Source organism: Bos indicus, chromosome 19 (assembly GCF_029378745.1).
Source record: "Bos indicus isolate NIAB-ARS_2022 breed Sahiwal x Tharparkar chromosome 19, NIAB-ARS_B.indTharparkar_mat_pri_1.0, whole genome shotgun sequence".
NCBI classification, from domain to species: Eukaryota; Metazoa; Chordata; class Mammalia; order Artiodactyla; family Bovidae; genus Bos; species Bos indicus.
In genome coordinates this window covers 47,785,287-47,804,210 of record NC_091778.1, presented here as the reverse complement: position 1 = coordinate 47,804,210, position 18,924 = coordinate 47,785,287, and the positions used below count along the sequence as shown (strand labels likewise).

General features: G+C 35.7%; 1 protein-coding gene across 7 annotated transcripts in view; it reads right to left on the bottom strand.

The window, feature by feature from the left end:
• The window catches only part of LOC139177595 (uncharacterized), a 199,119-nt gene that overhangs the window by 145,022 nt on the left and 35,173 nt on the right, over positions 1-18,924 (bottom strand). For 5 of the 7 annotated variants that reach the window (XM_070773702.1, XM_070773703.1, XM_070773705.1 and 2 more), the window contains 7 exons: positions 18,333-18,386; positions 15,470-15,574; positions 13,112-13,165; positions 11,281-11,385; positions 7,282-7,335; positions 2,950-3,054; positions 776-835 (listed from right to left, as the gene is read on the bottom strand). In XM_070773702.1, coding sequence (XP_070629803.1) covers positions 776-835; positions 2,950-3,054; positions 7,282-7,335; positions 11,281-11,385; positions 13,112-13,165; positions 15,470-15,574; positions 18,333-18,386 — 537 coding nt within the window. The remainder of the gene's footprint in view (positions 1-775; positions 836-2,949; positions 3,055-7,281; positions 7,336-11,280; positions 11,386-13,111; positions 13,166-15,469; positions 15,575-18,332; positions 18,387-18,924) is intronic. The other 2 variants (XM_070773704.1, XM_070773708.1) reach the window with 2 other exon arrangements.

Genomic DNA, 18,924 nt, shown 5'->3' with positions numbered 1-18,924 from the left:
TGGATTCTTTACCAACTAAGCTACCAGGGAAGCACATCTCAAAATATAATAGCCTTAAATTTTAATATATCCACAGCCAAAATTGAGGCAAACCTAAATTGTTAGAACATCTCTTTAAAATAAAACAGGAGATTATTTAATCAATATGAACAGTAGTGTAAATCCTGACAGTGTTTTTTTTTTCTTTTTGTAATTCAAATGCACTCGCTTCAAAGATGGTTTGAATGAATACATTGACTGTCACACACCTCACAGCACTGAAGCGCCTTTGTTTTAGAGATCTTGGCTGATTTAGATTCCAATCATTTGAACCACTTATTCTCTTTAAACTTCCACTCTTATGTTCTAAATTCACCAGTAAAGAGTGAGAACACAAAACACTAGTCTCCCACCCTCAACCTTAATAAAAGTGGAACTCCAGGCTCATGCACGCACTCTCTCTCCTTGCAACCTCACTATGTGACCCCAGATGTACTGAGTAATTTTCTGGTCATGTAAGTAATAAGCTTTTATTTTTCCAAAGTTTCCTAATGATTTATATTCAAGGGTATCTGGCAATTGTAACAATAATCACAAGGGCCAATCCAATCACAGCACTGGTTATTGATAGGCTCAGACTGGCACAAAACACATATATACGTATTAAAAGTAATTATGGAAATATATATATATACACATATATATGAATGACAGCAAGCAATATTTAATGACAAGAAAAAGACAAGAGTGACACACAACAGTCTCAATCTGAATTTTCAATTTGTATCTCACTCACCTTTTGTAGCTTTCACACAGTTCAACAACCTATTCTTATATATTTTTCCATCAGATGTAGCTGTAAGAAAATAACATAATTTAGGTCATAGGAAAAAGAACTAGATATACTAAAGCAATACTAAATATCCAAGTACAGTAATATAGGCCATAAAATAATTTGCTCCTAAAATTTACCTAATAATAAATAATATTTATTAATTTATTATTATTAATAATAATTGGAGCAAAAAATAATTTGCTCCTAAAATTTATCTTCTAGAAATGATAAAACAAAATGTAAGAAAAATTCTTAATATGGTAAATCTATCAATTCTTTAGCACCTGAGAAAATTATTAATACCTACTATGCTAAAGCAAAAATTTGGAAAACTCAGTAGTGGCCACAGGACTGGAAAAGGTCAGTTTTCATTCCAATCCCAAAGAAAGGCAATTCCAAAGAATGTTCAAACTACTGCACAATTGCACTCATCTCACATGCTAGTGAAGTAATGCTCAAAATTCTCAAAGCCAGGCTTCAGCAATACATGAACCGTGAACTTCCAGGTGTTCAAGCTGGTTTTAGAAAAGGCAGAGGAACCAGAAATCAAATTGCCAACGTCTGCTGGATCATCGAAAAAGCAAGAGAGTTCCAGAAAAACATTATTTCTTCTTTATTGACTATGCCAAAGCCTTTGACTGTGCGGATCACAATAAACTGTGGAAAATTCTGAAAGAGATGGGAATACCAGACCACCTGACCTGCCTCTTGAGAAACCTATATGCAGTTCAGGAAGCAACAGTTAGAACTGGACATGGAATAACAGACTGGTTCCAAATAGGAAAAGGAGTAAGTCAAGACTGTATATTGTCACCTTGCTTATTTAACGTATATGCAGAGCACATCATGAGAAATGCTGGGCTGGAAGAAGCACAAGCTGAAATCAAGATTGCAGGGAGAAACATTGATAACCTCAGACATGCAGATGACACCACCCTTATGGCAGAAAGTGAAGAAGAACTAAAGATCCTCTTGATGAAAGTGAAAGAGGAGAGTGAAAAAGTTGGCTTAAAGCTCAACATTCAGAAAACGAAGATCATGGCATCTGGTCCCATCACTTCATGGGAAATAGATGGGGAAACAGTGGAAACAGTGGCTGACTATTTTTCTGAGCTCCAGAATCACTGTAGATGGTGAAATTGCAGCCATGAAATTAAAAGATGCTTACTCCTTGGAAGGAAAGTTATGACCAACCTAGACAGCATATTAAAAAGCAGACATTACTTTGTTGACAAAGGTCCGTCTAATCAAGGCTATGGTTTTTCCAGTAGTCATCTACGTATGTGAGAGTTGGACTATAAAGAAAGCTGAGCACCGAAGAATTGATGGTTTTGAACTGTGGTGTTGGAGAAGACTCTTGAGAGTCCCTTGGACTGCAAGGAGATTCAACCAGTCCATCCTAAAGGAGGTCAGTCCTGGGTGTTCATTTGAAGGACTGATGTTGAAGCTGAAACTCCAATACTTTGGCCACCTGATGCAAAGAGCTGACTCATCGGAAAAGACTCTGATGCTGGGAAAGATTGAGGGCAGGAGAAGGGGACAACAGAGGATGAGATGGCTGGATGGCACCACCGACTCAATGGACATGAGTTTGGGTAAACTCTGGGAGTTGGTGATGGAGGCCTGACGTGCTGCAGTTCATGGGGTCACAAAGAGTCGGACACGACTGAGCAATTGAACTGAGCTGAAGCTAAAGCAAAAACATTTCCTTATTTTATATTTTTTCTAACTCTCTTTTTTTCCCTCTACTAGTATAGTTTTATATCTCTCCTCCTCCTTCTCCTATTTTCTATCAGCATCTCAGTGGAATGAAAGATAACTATCAACATTCCTCAGTCCTGATGTCAAGACTTAGAATTGATTGGGCTATTGATATATTTTAAATGACAATTTATAAATTCTTAAATAGTCAATATATTATCTCTAAAATTTGGATATGTTTAATTATCTCTAATTTATAATTTATCTATAATAAACCTGGGGTATTGGATAAAATGGTTTTTTAAGGATATCATTATCTCCTCAAAAGCCAACTATTGCTTGAAAAACTGAATAACTTTTTTGATGACTATACTAACTCTCTTAAAGGTAATATTAACTCTCCTGAAATCTATGCTGATATTTGAAATACTCACCATAAACTGGAAGTAAATTCACTAGCTCCAAGTGTTCTTTAGGTGTGGGCTCTATTCCCATATTTTGCATGACATTATCCAAGTCACTGAGGTCAACTTCTCCTCCTTCAAAACAAAAGAAGTAGAGAAAGATGAGATTTTTTTAAACATTATAATTTCAAATTGTGAAAGTAAAATAAGGCATAATGACACCTGCTAAACAATAAGCAGTCAATTGCAGATACAGAGAATGAACAGTAGTTCTTTAACTCTAGCAAAAGAGACATTCCCATAATGGTGGTTATAAAATAATAATTCATACAATCAATAAGGCTTATACAATTTTTAAATTATTATAATAATAAAGATGATGGGTACAAATAACTGTGCAGTATACAGTATGGAATTAAGCTACAAATCAAGAGCAAAAGATATTAGAAAACTCCCATACGTTTGGAAATTAAAGAACATTTTTCTAAATAAATCATATGTCAAAAATCACACTAGAATTTAGAACATATTTTGAATTAAATAACAATAATAATAGTACTTGTGGGATAAAGTAAAGGTGTGCTGAGAAGGAAATTTATAAACTTAAATGTATACAGTAGAAAAGATGAAAAGATTAATAATCTAAGATTCTACCTCAAAGAGTTAGAACAACAAGTTAAACCCCTCAAAAGTAGAAAAAAATAAATAAGAAAGAGAAGGAATTACTGAAATGGAAAACAAACTCTAAATAAGAGCAATACAACCAAAACCTGGGTTTTGGAAAGACTTACAAAAGTGATAAATACCTGTACTAATATTAACAAAGGAAAGAAGAGAAAATATAAATAGTGAATATTTCTAAAGACAAAGGGGAAATCACTACAGATTCTACAGATGTTAAAAAGATAATGAGTATATTATGACCAATATATAACTGATTTGAATATTTAGAAGGGACAAAGTCCTAGAAAAACACAACTTAGTAATGATGCAAGAGGAATATAAAATCTTGATAGCCTTATATCTACTAAGACAACTAAACTGGCAGTTTAAAATCTTACCCACATAAAAATCTCCAGTCCTAGAGTGTTTCATCTGTGAATGATGCAATTAAATACAAACTTTTCCAGAGAATTTCTAACTCCACTTCGCAAAAATCCTAAACAAAATATATACACATACACACACATGCTATGCTATGCTAAGTCTCTTCAGTCGTGTTCGACTCTGTGCGACCCCATAGACGGCAGCCCACCAGGCTGCCCCGTCCCTGGGATTCTCCAGGCAAGAACACTGGAGTGGGTTGCCATTTCCTTCTCCAATGCATTAAAGTGAAAAGTGAAAGTGAAGTCGCTCAGTCGTGCCGGACTCTTAGCAACCCCATGGACTGCAGCCCACCAGGCTCCTCCATCTGTGGGATTTTCCAGGCAAGAGTACTGGAGTGGGGTGCCATTGCCTTCTCTGATACACACACATATACAGGCACAAATTGGAGAAGGAGATGACAATCCACTCCAGTACTTTTGCCTGGAGAATCCCATGGACAAAGGAGCCTGACGGGCTACAATCCATGGGGTTGCAAAGAGTCGGACCCCGACTAACACACAGACACAAATACAGATAAAATCACCTCCATTTCTATATGTCAACGACTAGGATATTAAATAAGAAAAATATATATCACTTTCAATTACATAAAAAAACTATAAAACACCTAGGAATAACTCTAACAAAGGAGAGAAATTAAGTTGACCTAAATAAATATAACATTTTCTACTAAGTCACTTCAGTCGTATCCGACTCTGTGCGACCCCATAGACGGCAGCCCACCAGGCTCCCCCGTCCCTGGGATTCACCAGGCAAGAACACTGGAGTGGGTTGCCATTTCCTTCTCCAATGCATGAAAGTGAAAAGTGAAAGTGAAGTCGCTCAGTCGTTTCCGACTCTTAGCGACCCCATGGACTACAGCCTACCAGGCTACTCTGTCCATGGGATTTTTCCAGGCAAGAGTACTGAAGTGGGGTGCCATTGCCTTCTCTGATAACATTTTTAGTGATGTGCTATTACCTTGAACTATTTTCAGTGATGTACTACTAGCTTGAAGTGGCTCATAAGGGCCAATTGTTAAAAATTTAGGAATTTTGTGAGTTAGTTTTCTTTTTTTGATTTTCTACACTGCTGTATTATTTATTTTTCATTTATTTTGTAATTAGAGGAAAATTGCTTTACAATGCTGTGTGAGCTAGTGTTTAAATAGTAGCTTGAAATTGGCCAGGGTGAAAGTATTTATACTATGTGCTTAGTTGGCTTCCCTGGTAGCTCAGATGGTAAAGAATCCACCTCCAAGGCGGAAGACCTGGGTTCAGTCCCTGGGTTAGGAAGATCCTCTGGAGGAGGGCATGGCAGCCCATTCCAGTATTCCTGCCAGGAGAATCCCCATGGACAGAGAAGCCTGGTGGGTTATAGTCCATTTACACTATGGAAAGTAAAATATGCTACAAATCAGGTGTTGTTTTTTCCAGAGAGTCATTTCACCAGCACACCACTGATTTTCGTAAGTCAGAAAACTTAACATTGCATAGATGTTAATTCTGTGTAAATTGATCTAGATTCAAATAAAACACTAGCAGGATCTGCAGGGGCAATTAAAAGCTGATTCTAAAATTTATACAGACATGCAAGTGACCAAGAATAACCAAGACAATCTTTATAAAGTAAAGCAAATTTGGAGGACTTACACTTCGGACATTAAGACATATTAAAGCTATATTAAGTGTATAGTATACTGGTACAAGGACAAATAGACCAAAGAAAAAATCCAGAATCAGCAACACTTTTGTGGTCTTTAATTTATGAAAAAGTTTGCCTTATATTGCAGTGGGGAAAAGGATCATCTTGTCAATGAATGGTGCTGAGTATATATTTAGAAAAAAGCAAATAATGACCCTTATCCCATTGCACAGAAAAATCAATTCTAAGAGGATTATAGGAGAAAATGTGAAAAAAAGTAATAAAGCTCCCAGAAGATAAAATAGGAAAAGTGTTTGACCCTGGTGCATACAAGGATTTCTTAAATACGCCCCTAAACTCTCTAACTACAAAAGATTGATTAATTGATTCAACTACACATAAAATAGAAACTTCTGTTCATCAAAAGATATAAGTGAAAATGTAATACATACAGTGAGACATTTACAATTTATATAATCTATAGTGGATTTGTATCCAGAATACATTAAAAACTATAGGTAAAATGCAGGACATAAAAAATTTAATAACTAAAAGAGAGGCATCCAAGCAGACAAATAGACAACAGATATGAACAGAAACTTTACAAAAGAAGTTATCAAAATAAACATGGGAATAAGGCATTAACCAATAAACATGAAAAAGGTGCTCAATATCATTAATCCTCAAGGAAATGCAAGTAATAACCACGGTGGGACACTGCCATGTACTCACCAGAATAGTTACATGGAAAGGACAGACTGTATCAAATATTAGCAGGAATGTAAAGCAATTGGAACTCTCATACACTGCTGGTTGGAATGTAAAATGGTACAACTACTTAAGAAAATCAATGGACAATATCTAATAAAGTATACACAATCCTATCTTATGACAAAGCAATTTCATTTAGGTATCTGGCCACAGAATTGTGCACATGTGTTCAGCAAGAGGTATATACAAGAATATTAATAGCAATAATAAATTATTTGCAATGGCTCTAGACTGGAAATGTCCTTTAAGAGTATATTAAATAGATCTTTTTGGTATACTCATGCAATGGAATATTACACAGAACTGCATTCAGGTACAATGAATTAATTAGAAGTCATTTCACCTACCAAAGTAAGTTTTTTCTCTAAATATCTCTACTTGCTTGTAATTTAGTGCATTTTATAACTACAGCAATGAAAAGTACAAACCACTGCCACATGCAACAATATGAATAAATCTCAGAGAAAAACATTTACTATAATGCTGAATGAAAGAAGGCAGTGAAATAGATACAGAAATAAATATAGTAGAATATAAATCCTATAGTTCCATCTAAAGTTCAAATACAGATGAAACTAACCTGTGATCCTAGAATAAAGGATTTAATAACCTCTAGAAAGTATCAAAGTAGAAAGTATGAAGGAAGTGGCTATAGGGGATCTTCTGGATTATTGATCTATTTATTTCTTGATTCAGGGTGACACGGATAAGTTCATTTTGCAATAATTCTTAAGCTAGATAAATATGATTTTATAAAACAGTAATTACACACATCATACTTCAGCAAAATATTTGTCATAGAAAAAATATAGTTTCCTGTCAAGAATTAGTATCTTAAATTTATAGTAACATCTCACTAACCTGTAATAACTTGTACTGTATCCATCAGCGTTTTCAGATCAGTCTTCCCTTGAGCTATTAAATAAGTAAGGCATAACTGATATAGAAAGCAAATTCATAAAAAAAGATTTGCAAATAATATTCCAGAAGCTAGCTAAATTTTGTTACTCCAAAATTCACATTATCCACTGGGTTCATTTTAATGCATACTTCTTAGTTTTCAGAGATTGACTCTATCTTAGTAAGCTGGCCCTTGACCCTTGGACTATAAAGTTTGGCCCAGAGTAAAATATGCTTTCACTAGGCAAATAACCTTATAAGCATGACAGGAAATACCAGCCATGCAAGTTTATTCCCTGAAGATTCTAAACTCTGGTAACGCTATGAATTGTAAGCATGGACTGCTGGTCAAAAAAAGTTCGTATTTTTATCTCCAGTCTATTCCTAACTGATCTCTCTTGTCACTCAGAATTGCTGCTGACAAATGGTAACAATATACTAGAGGTAAATATTCATGACCTAACCAAAAGCAGTTATTTGTTTTCTTTAGGAATCATTTAGTCATTTTACTCAGTTATTTATCCAGTCATTTACTGAATTATTTGTCCATCTCTCAATCAACTTTTATGGAATGCCAATTTATATGTCAGGTACTCTGCTAAGTACTGGCTATAGAAAGATGAATGGTAAGCCCTTTTCTGAAGGTAAATAGTACTTCTTTTCCTAAAGCTCACATTAAAGTTACCAGATAGCAAATAAATATAAACATATTATTACAATACAGTGTAGCAAGAACAATGAAAAAATATATGTACAGTGATTATGAAAACAGAGATGAGGTATTTAATACATCCTGGGCAATTAAGGAAAAGCTTTTTGGAAAAGGTGGCTCTCAACTCTAATATGCAAGGAGGAGTTAGTCAGAAAAAGGGGAAAAAGAGGCCCTCTGAATACTGGGGAATACATTAACAAAGCAAAATTGTGATGAAAAAACCTGATATATGTCTGTCTGGAATAAAAGTTCAACGTTTGAGGGTAAAATACTAGACTAGATAAGTGAAAGTGAAGTGAAATTGCTCAGTCGTGTCTGACTCTGCGACCCCATGGACAGTAGCCTACCAGGCTCCGCAGTCCATGGGATTTTCCAGACTAGACAGATAAGCAGGGCCCAAATCATGAAGTTACTTACTTGTTTACCATATGAAGGCACGTGAGACATTTCCTAGTACATTACTGAAAACCAATAAATGATTTTAAATTGAGGCATAATATCATTATATTTGCATTTTATATGGATCACTGTGAAGGCTACATTCTGGAAGCCACTGTAGTATGCGAAATCAGAAAAAAAAAAGGACCTAAAATATGGCCATGGTAGCGAGAACAGAGACATGTTGAAGAAATTAAACATGGAATTTTTTCAGCATTTTGTTATGAAAATTTCTAAACATACAGCACAGTTGAAAAAATTGTGCAATGAATGTTCACCACCTAGATTCTGCTATTAACATTTTACTATACTTGGTTTGTCACATAACCATCCATCTATTCATCTATGTATGGTATTTTTGAAATTTAGGTTTATGGTATGGACCTAACAGAAGCAGAAGATATTAAGAAGAGGTGTAAGAATACACAGAACTGTACAAAAAAGAGCTTCACGATCCAGATAATCACGATGGTGTGATCACTCACCTAGAGCCAGACATCCTGGAATGTGAAGTCAAGTGGCCTTAGAAAGCATCACTATGAACAAAGCTAGTGGAGGTGATGGAATTCCAGTGGAGCTATTTCAAATCCTGAATGATGCTGTGAAAGTGCTACACTCAACATGCCAGCAAATTTGGAAAACTCAGCAGTGGCCACAGGACTGGAAGAGGTCAGTTTTCATTCCAATCCCAAAGAAAGGCAATGCCAAAGAATGCTCAAACTACCGCACAATTGCACTCATCTCACATGCTAGTAAAGTAATGCTTAAAATTCTCCAAGCCAGGCTTCAGCAATACGTGAACCGTGAACTTCCAGGTGTTCAAGCTGGTTTTAGAAAAGGCAGAGGAACTAGAGATCAAATTCCAACATCCACTGGATCATCGAAAAAGCAAGAGAGTTCCAGAAAAGCATCTATTTCTGCTTTATTGACTATGCCAAAGCCTTTGACTGTGTGGATCGCAATAAACTATGGAAAATTCTGAAAGAGATGGAAACACCAGACCACCTGACCTGCCTCTTGAGAAACCTATATGCAGGTCAGGAAGCAACAGTTAGAACTGGACATGGAACAACAGATTGGTTCCAAATAGGAAAAGGAGTACATCAAGGCTGTATATTGTCACCTTGCTTATTTAACTTATACTCAGAGTACATCATGAGAAACGCTGGGCTGGAAGAAGCACAAGCTGGAATCAAGATTGCCGGGAGAAATATCAATAACCTCAGATATGCAGATGACATCACCCTTATGGCAGAAAGTGAAGAGGAACTAAAAAGCCTCTTGCTGAAAGTGAAAGAGGAGAGTGAAAAAGTTGGCTTAAAGCTCAACATTCAGAAAACTAAGATCATGGCATCTGGTCCCATCACTTCATGGGAAGTAGATGGTGAAACAGTGGAAACAGTGTCAGACTTTGTTTTTTTGGGCTCCAAAATCACTGCAGATGGTAATTGCAGGCATGAAATTAAAAGACACTTACTCCTTGGAAGGAAAGTTATGACCAACCTAGACAGCATATTCAAAAGCAGAGACATTACTTGTCTATGGTTTTTCCAGTGGTCATGTATGGATGTGAGAGTTGGACTGTGAAGAAAGCTGAGTGCCGAAAAATTGATGCTTTTGAACTGTGGTGTTGGACAAGACTCTTGAGAGTCCCTTGGACTATAAGGAGGTCCAACCAGTCCATCCTAAAGGAAATCAGTCCTGAGTGTTCATTGGAGGGACTGATGCTAAAGCTGAAACTCCAATACTTTGGCCACCTCATGCCAAGAGTTGACTCATTGGAAAAGACTCTGATGCTGGGAGGGATTGGGGGCAGGAGGAGAAGGGGACGACAGAGGATGAGATGGTTGGATGGCATCACTGACTCGATGGACATGAGTTTGAGTGAACTCTGGGAGTTGGTGATGGAAAGGGAGGCCTGGCGTTCTGCGATTCATGGGGTCGGAAAGAGTCAGACACAACTGAGCGACTGAACTGAACTGAACAGATAGATGTAAAATGCGAGATTAAGTGACAGATTGGAAACATTGGAGAATAAAAAAATGAATACCATATATCTAGCTTAGGTGACTAGACAGTGACACTGATAACTCAAATGAGAGAGAACACAGGACTAGAAGACTGAACAGAAAATAGCGAATTCAATTTTAACTAAGTTGAGGGGAAAAAAGCCTCCTGTGCAGTATCCAAGGGGGAAATGTTTAACAGGCATTTGGACATACCATTTTGAAGCCCAGGAGACAGTCTGCGTAGAAATGAGATGTGAAAGTCATAAAGCAAGTTGGGGACAGGTAAAACCATGGATAATGATGAGATTATCCAGAGAGTATATAAAATGAAAATCAAAGAGGAATGGGAAGATTCAGGTTGGGGGGAATAATACAGAAGCCAAAAGAACATAATTTCAAGGTCAGAATAATCATCAATATCAAAGACATTAGAAAGCTCCAATAAAAGCAGACTGGATAAAGTCTAATGTAACTGACAAATAGTAAGCAACTTATGTCTTTAGAGAAGTTTCAGTAATATTAAGGAGCTACAGTCAGAATTAAGGAGTTAAGTCAAAATACAGAAGTGAATGGGAAATGTGGAAAGGATGTACAATTTCAGTCTTCCATTTCCTTTTCCACCTTTTAATTTTGCTCCCTGAACATATTCACAGATATGAAAGATGATCTTGGAATTAATCCAGACAACTTTTGCAAGGTTTTTTTTTGTCATCATAAAATGAATCTGGTCTCAGAAATACTCATACATAAACCTCAAGATCAAGCTTTCCTGAGGGATGCTTTGTATCTAAAATGAGTTACCATTAATGGGAAGGTTTCTTCTCAGCTCTCCAAGTTCTTCTTTGGTGAGTTCAATGTGCATGTTTCCTAGTATGCTGTCCAGGTCTCTGATATCTACCATCTCTCCTTAAGGAAAGAGAGATAAATATGAAAATTCTTACTAATTCTAAAATGTTTCAGTTATTTTGCCTATGTATTATCGATTTTTGGGGGGAGGAGAGGAATATTCAAGACCCCTGGAACCTATATAAATTTATACAGACATTCAATATGGTTAGAATTAAGCTCACTTCCTTTAAACCTTTTTGGAGGAATAAACATACACACCATAAATTTCTAAAAGGAACAGTGCATTATTCTTAATATTATACAGTTTTCAGTGTATTATTCTTATGAAAGAAATAGGCAGTTCTAGTGAAATGAGAAAATTACTATGGTTGAAGTAAGAACACATGGGTTTGAATATTGTTCTCTAGTATTTATTACCCACTAGAATGTAGGTAAATAACACAACTTCTTGGGAGTCCCAGTTTTCTGATATATGAGGTGAAGGTGATCCTATCTGTCCCATAGAGCTTCTGTGAGTATAAAGTAACATATATGAAAATACTTAGAACTCTGTCAGCCATACAGAGGTGCTTGACACATTTTAATAACTACCTCTGTGACAAAAGTAGGGTTGGTTTCCCTTTTTAACTCTAACTGGATTCACTGCCTATGCTCACCAAAATCACTAAATGACTATTCTTTTGTTCTGCATTTCATAACTAACCTCAAGCAATAAATTCTATCTCTTCTTTAGGAAAGTTTATTAAAATTCATATCAATATGGCCAAGGTAAGTAAACCAAAAATAGAAAACATCTGCCAAGATAAAATAATTTAAATTATATTGGATCCATACATTGGAGAGTAGCAGAAATCCTTATCAAATGATTAGGAAATAAGATACTAGGAGACAATTTGAGAGTTAATGTATCATCCATCTTACCTTTGAAAGATTTCAAAACCAGCTAAGATTTCACTATGATGCACCTTTGCTATTAGCTAAAGATAAGGCAAAATTATACTCACAGAGAAATGGAACTCATGAGATGGTTTAAGTTTCATAAAGAAGCACTTTTCTGATTTTCCTTATAGATTAGGAATATCCATCTCCATAAAAATATGAAAGCTAGGTCAAAGTCTTTTCACCCTTGAAGCAACATTCTGTCATGTTGAAATATATGCACAGGTAAAAGATTTTAAACTGTACTAATGTATTTTTCTTTTTCATATTTCCTTTCTCCTATGAACTTCCCTGGTGGCTCAGACAGTAAAGCGTCTGCCTACAATGCGGGAGACCCGAGTTCGATCCTTGGGTCGGGAAAATCCTCTGGAGAAGGAAATGACAACTCACTCTAGTACTCTTGCCTGGAAAATCCCGGATGGAGGAGCCTGATAAGCTACAGTCCATGGGGTCGCAAAGAGTCGGACACGACTGAGCAACTTCACTTTTGTTGTCCAGACTATCTAGAAAGAAAGTCTCCATTGCTGATAATCCTGAGTTCTCTACTTCACTCTTTGCTGCTTAGATCCAGAGCTTGATTTTCTCCTCACTTATCAAAACTGGAATTCTATAGTGAAGCACAGGGAAGCCTGGAGTGCTGTAATCCATGGGGTCGTAAAGAGTCAGACACCATTCAGTGACTGAACAACAAAGCAAGATACAAAATAGTTTATCATGGTATATTAACTGATAAATCTAAGTAACTAATAAAAATAATTAATATATAGAGGGTGGCAACCTAATTACTAGGAAACCGTATAAGAATCAAAGCAAAAGGATCTGTTTTGCTGCCTTTTCATCTTACCTTTAAGAGCCTCCATGGTATCTGTTGGGCTCATCTGATTTATTTTTCTCTCAGCTATAATAAAAGATAAATATTTATAATTTATGAACACTGTGGAAGGTTCCAACATTGAATAAAAAACTTTTGAAGGTTAAAATTTGTTTTAGAATTTTGCACAATAGACTTTCCAAATGAAATCAAAGTGGAATAATTACAACACTTTTCATTTATTTATTGTTTTAAGACAACAATTCTTTATTCATTTATTCATTCAACAACTCAACAGTGAAGACACTCTGCCAAGCAGCAGGGCTACAGAGATAAACAGGACATTTTTAATTTACATTAGTAATATGGTGGCTTACTAACTTCAAGTCCACTCATTCTTTCTATCCTCCCTCTAAAACATAAATCCTTTTTGAAGTCAATCACTCTAAAACATAAACCCAAGCAGTCACCAGGTTGCTTTCTGTTATTAGATTTACTTTTCCAGAATTTCATAAAATAGCATCATACACTAGGTATTATTTTGTGAGTGTCTTCTTTCATTTAGATAATGTTTTGGAGGCTCATCCAGCATGTTTTGAATCAGTAAATTGTTCATTTGTTGAGCAGCATTTCATTGTTATGAATATACCCCACTTGTTTATCCCTACATGGGTTGATGGACTGAATAAAGTTGCTTTGAATATTCATGCACAAACATTTAATACATATGTATTAATTTCTCCTGGAAAAATAACTAGGAGTGAAGTTGCTGGGTCTTATGGTAAATTTATGTTCAACTTTATGAGAAACTGACATACGATCTCCACTGTGGTTAGTATACCGTCTAGAAATTGTATGCTCCAAATCTTGTCAATGCTTGGTACTGTCCATCTTTTAATTTTTTCCTATTCTAGTGGATCTTTAGTGTGGTGCCTAATAATGACTTAAATTGCATTTCTCTGATGACTAATAATCCTCAGTATTCCTTCCTGTGATCATTAGCCATTTAAATATTTTCTTGTGTGAAATATCTGTTCAAATTGAACAGATAAACCAAATTTTATTGATTTGTCTTTTTATTACTGAGTTGTAAGAGTTCTTGATATTGTTGATATTAGTCCTTTGTCATCCATGTTTTACAAATATTTTCTTTCAGTCTATATCTTGCCTTTTCACTTTCTTAACTGTGTCTTTCACAAAGAGAAGTTTCTAATTTTGATGATATCCATTAATTTTTAATTTCATGCTTATAACTCTGTCATCTAAGAAATCTCTGTCTCTCCTAAGGTCACAAAATTATTCTCCTATATTTTCTACAAGAACTTCTCCTTGGGGCCAGAAATATAAACCCTGACTTTGACTAATAAATGCAAACTTTCCTTCTTCATTGAATTTTGGGTTAGTTTCTATTGATCAAATTCTATGGAGACAATATACTTTTTTTTTTTTTCAAAAAGTGGCAACTTCAAAACGCATCATCCATAAAACTTCAGCTTAGTTAAATCTTGTACAAAGAATGCAATGGCTGCTATTATTAAAATTCAGATAACCAAAGAACTGCAGATTCTATATTGTGAACAGCTCATTAATAAGAATTAAGATTTTTTATTCTAGTCAGAATTTTGCACTCATCTGTAAGAACCTTAATTTCATCCAGAAGTGTATTTAGATCTATCTTCTCACTAGCTATAAAAAAGAAACACCTTTCACAATAAAGTACTTTACATATCAACTCTGATATTATACTCCAAAAATATAAAATAAAGGTTTGACTCAGAATCAGGACATTGCAGTGATGGAATAAGTCATATCACACCCATGGGCCCTTAAGCCTAACCCCATTTTCCAGACCCTGTCTACTCAGATGGTAAAAAATCTGCCTGAAGGTTCAATCCCTGGGTTGGCCTAGAGAAGGGAATGGCAACCCACTCCAGTATTCTTGCCTGGAGAATTCCATGGACAGAGGAGCCTGGCAGTCTATAGTCCATGGGTTCACAAAGAGTTGGACATGACTGCGTGGCTTCAATTCACTTCACATTTGCAGCCCAGGAACTACTGAAATTCCAATTGCCTAACCTTTTTCTCCCCTCCTCCATTTCTTGCTGTTTTACTTTCAGACCTCCTCTTTTCTTCTACTTCTACTCATCTATGTTCTTATTTACCTTTGTCTGTTTTCTTTTCCTAAGCTAAGTCACAAGCATGTCACTGACAGCTGAATCATTCTCAGATATTCCTTACGCCTGCTGGTGACAAGTAAGACTTACAAGAGAAGACAACGTTTAAGTACAATTAAGATTTAAACCCCAATATGGCAAAATAAAGGTAGTTAATGAATCCTCATACAAATATTTAACTTTCTCTGAAAATATCAGTAAAGACAGAAATGCTTACTATCAACTGGTAAGTGTTCTGACGGATTCTGAAATTCCTTATTTGTGAGCTCCACTTCCATCTTCTCCAGAACATTGCTTAACTTTGGAGTATTAACTTTCCCTTCTTAAGAAAGATGAGATAAATTAAACATACACAATACACACACACACACATATGTACACAAACTCTCACATACATCTGTAAACATGCATATACACACTACATATATATATGTATGTTTGTGCATTATATATAATTTATATATTATATAAGTATATATAAATATTGGATTATTTTACATAATGATGAAGGTGAAAGAGCAGATTGAAAAAACTGACTTAAAACTCAACTTTCAAAAACTAAGATCGTGACACCAGTCCTATCACTTCATGGCAAATAGCTGGGGAACAAAAGGAAACAGTGACAGACTTTATTGGGCTCCAAAATCACTGTGGATGATGACTGCAGCCATGAAATTAAAAGTCACTTGCTCCTTGGAAGAAAAGCTATGATGATACTAGACAGCATATTAAAAAGCAGAGAAGAGACATCACTTTGCCAACAAAGGTCCATATAGTCAAAGCTATGGTTTTTCCATAGTCATGTATGGATGTGAAAGTTGGACCATAAAGAAGATTGAGTGCTGAAGAATTGATGCTTTCAAATTGTGGTGCTGGAGAAGACTCTTGAGAGTGCTTTGGACAGCAAGGAGACCAAACTAGTCAATCCTAAAGGAAATTGACCCTGAATATTAACTGAACAGACTGATGCTGAATCTGAAGCTCCAATGCTTTGACCACCTATTGCGAAGAGTCAACTCATTGGAAAAGACCCTGATGCTGGGAAAGATTGAGAGCAGGAGGAGAAGAGGGCAACAGAGGATGAGATGGTTGGATGGCATCAGTGACTCAACAGACATGAGTTTGAGCAAACTCCAGGAGATAGTGAAGGACAGGGAAGCCTGGATTGCTGTAGTCCATGGGGTCACAAAGAGTCAGACACAACTGAGCAAATGAACAACAACAAATTTAATACATATTTTACATAAATATATATTTCATACATATATCATGTCTGGGATAAGGACACTATTTCTGTACTTTGTGCTTCTCAGTCTCATTGTAAAAAACATGTGGAATAAAGTTTGTTCCAAAATTAATATAAATAACAAAATCAAAATAAAATCTGATATCATTAATCCTTATATAACAACCAGTTACACCTGTGATGACAAGCTTAAACCAAATTTTAAAAATGCAAAGTTGGTAACTGCCCACTAAATTTCACCAAGTAGATAATAATTATTTTTATATGCTATATTTGCACCATTTCAGTCTATCCTCAAAATAACATGTTAGGTATATTTCAGTTTCACAAATGGTGTGACTGAGGCTGAGAGAAGTGTTACCTGCCTAGAATTGCACAGCTAGTAGCTTGCAGAGCCAGTATTTGAACACAGGTCTGTGTGGTTACATAGTTCAAATTGTTAAATACATCTTATTTCCACAGAGAGACACAATTTTTTATATCATAAATGTAAATCACACAAACTACAATTTTGAAATTAAACCTATGCTTGATAGGAACAATAGTACTATGCTATTATCTTTGGCAATGAGAGAAGTCATTCTCATACACACCAAAGTTTTTCCATTTGTGCAATAAGGATTTGTATTTATCTCTAAAAAAGCAGAGAAGATTTGAAATCTTCCCAATAATTCAATTATTTTTGCCACTAGTTACCACCTATACTAGGAGCAGGATTTGTTTATTTCTACTTCATCCCACTCTTCTAGATTTTTAACTAGTTATTTATTCACTGAAGTAATTTGATTTATTTATTGCAGATTTATAACATCATTGTTTCCATGCAGGTCAAGAACATGACCACTTTAAGAAAACCAGAGTAAATTACATTATTTAGAAAATACATATATATATATATATATATATATATATAAAGAAATATTTAAACTGTTCACTGTTACAATAATAAAGACTCTCTGTCCATAAAATTCAGTATTAATAGATGTAAATTATCTATCAATCAATAAAATATGATTCACATTTTACTATTCATGAAATAATATGAATAAAAGTCAAAGCCAAAAAATTCAATGCAAGTTATTTTTTCCAGTAGTCATGTATGGATGTGAGAGTTGGACTAAAAAGAAGGTTCAGTGCCAAAGAATTGATGCTTTTGAACTGTTGTGCTGGAGAAGACTCTCGAGAGTCCCTTGGACAGCAAGATAAAACCAGTTAATCCTAAAGGAAATCAGTCCTGAATATTCATTGGAAGGACTGATGCTGATGCTGAAGCTCCAATACTTTGGCCACCTGTTGCAAAGACCTGACTCATTAGAAAAGATCCTGATGCTGGGAAAGATTAAAGGCAGGAGAAGGGGACGACAGAGGATAAGATGGTTGGATGGCATCACTGACTTGATGGGCATGTGTTTGAGCAAGCTTCAGGAGTTGGTAATGGACAGGGAGGCCTGGCATGCTGCAGTCCAAGGGATTGCAAAGAGTCAGACACAACTGAGCAACTGAACTGAACTGTGGTTTAGGTGGTTTAGTTGCTAAGTCGTGTCTGACTCTTGCAACACCGTGGACAGAGGAGGCTGGCAGGCTACAGTCCATGGGATTCTCCAGGCAAGAACACTAGAGTGGGTTGCCAGAACTGATACCAAAAGATGGTTATCTTTGTCTTTGATTGTAAACTGAGGGTGATTTTTATTTTTTTGTTCCTCTCTATGCTTCCCTCGTATTCTCCAAGATTTTTTATTGTGAATATGCATAAACAAAACCTTAATACACTTCACTAAAATATTATCGCAAAGGTTCAAGATTTGAGTTCTTTGTCTTCTTATTACTCACTCACCTTTAAGAGTATTCACAGTATCCATCAATTTGAGCTGATTTATCTTTTCATCAGCTGTAAGATAGATACAAAGTTTTAAACAGAAGCAATAATTGATACAGGAAGTCATAAAAAGGAATAATATTTGAAGTTATAAAAATCTTTCAAAAATTATTTGCTTTCTCAAATGGAATACCCAGGGGATCTTCCCCATCCGGGAATCAAACGCTGTCTCCTTCATTGCAGGCAAATTCTATAATGACTGAGCTATGAGGGAAGCCAACTGGAATACAATATAGCTGTTTTTATGGTACCTAAAAGTGACCAATATGTGAAAAAATACGTTTTAGAATTTAAGATAGCTTTTGAGTTATTTTCTACAGTCTTTAGCCCAGTAACTTTTGGGAGTAGAAAACAAAACATGATACTACTCTCAAATAAGAAAAAATGCAGTGGCTCCCCCTGCAGTATTACCTGTAGGATAAAGTCCAGGTCCTCTGTAACACAACCTTGCCTCCTTTACATCAGCTCTTTTTTTCCTAAACTACCACAACAGATTCAGTTGTCTGAAAGCAACCATTATTCCCTTCCTCCTTCCATCTTTTCATCCTTT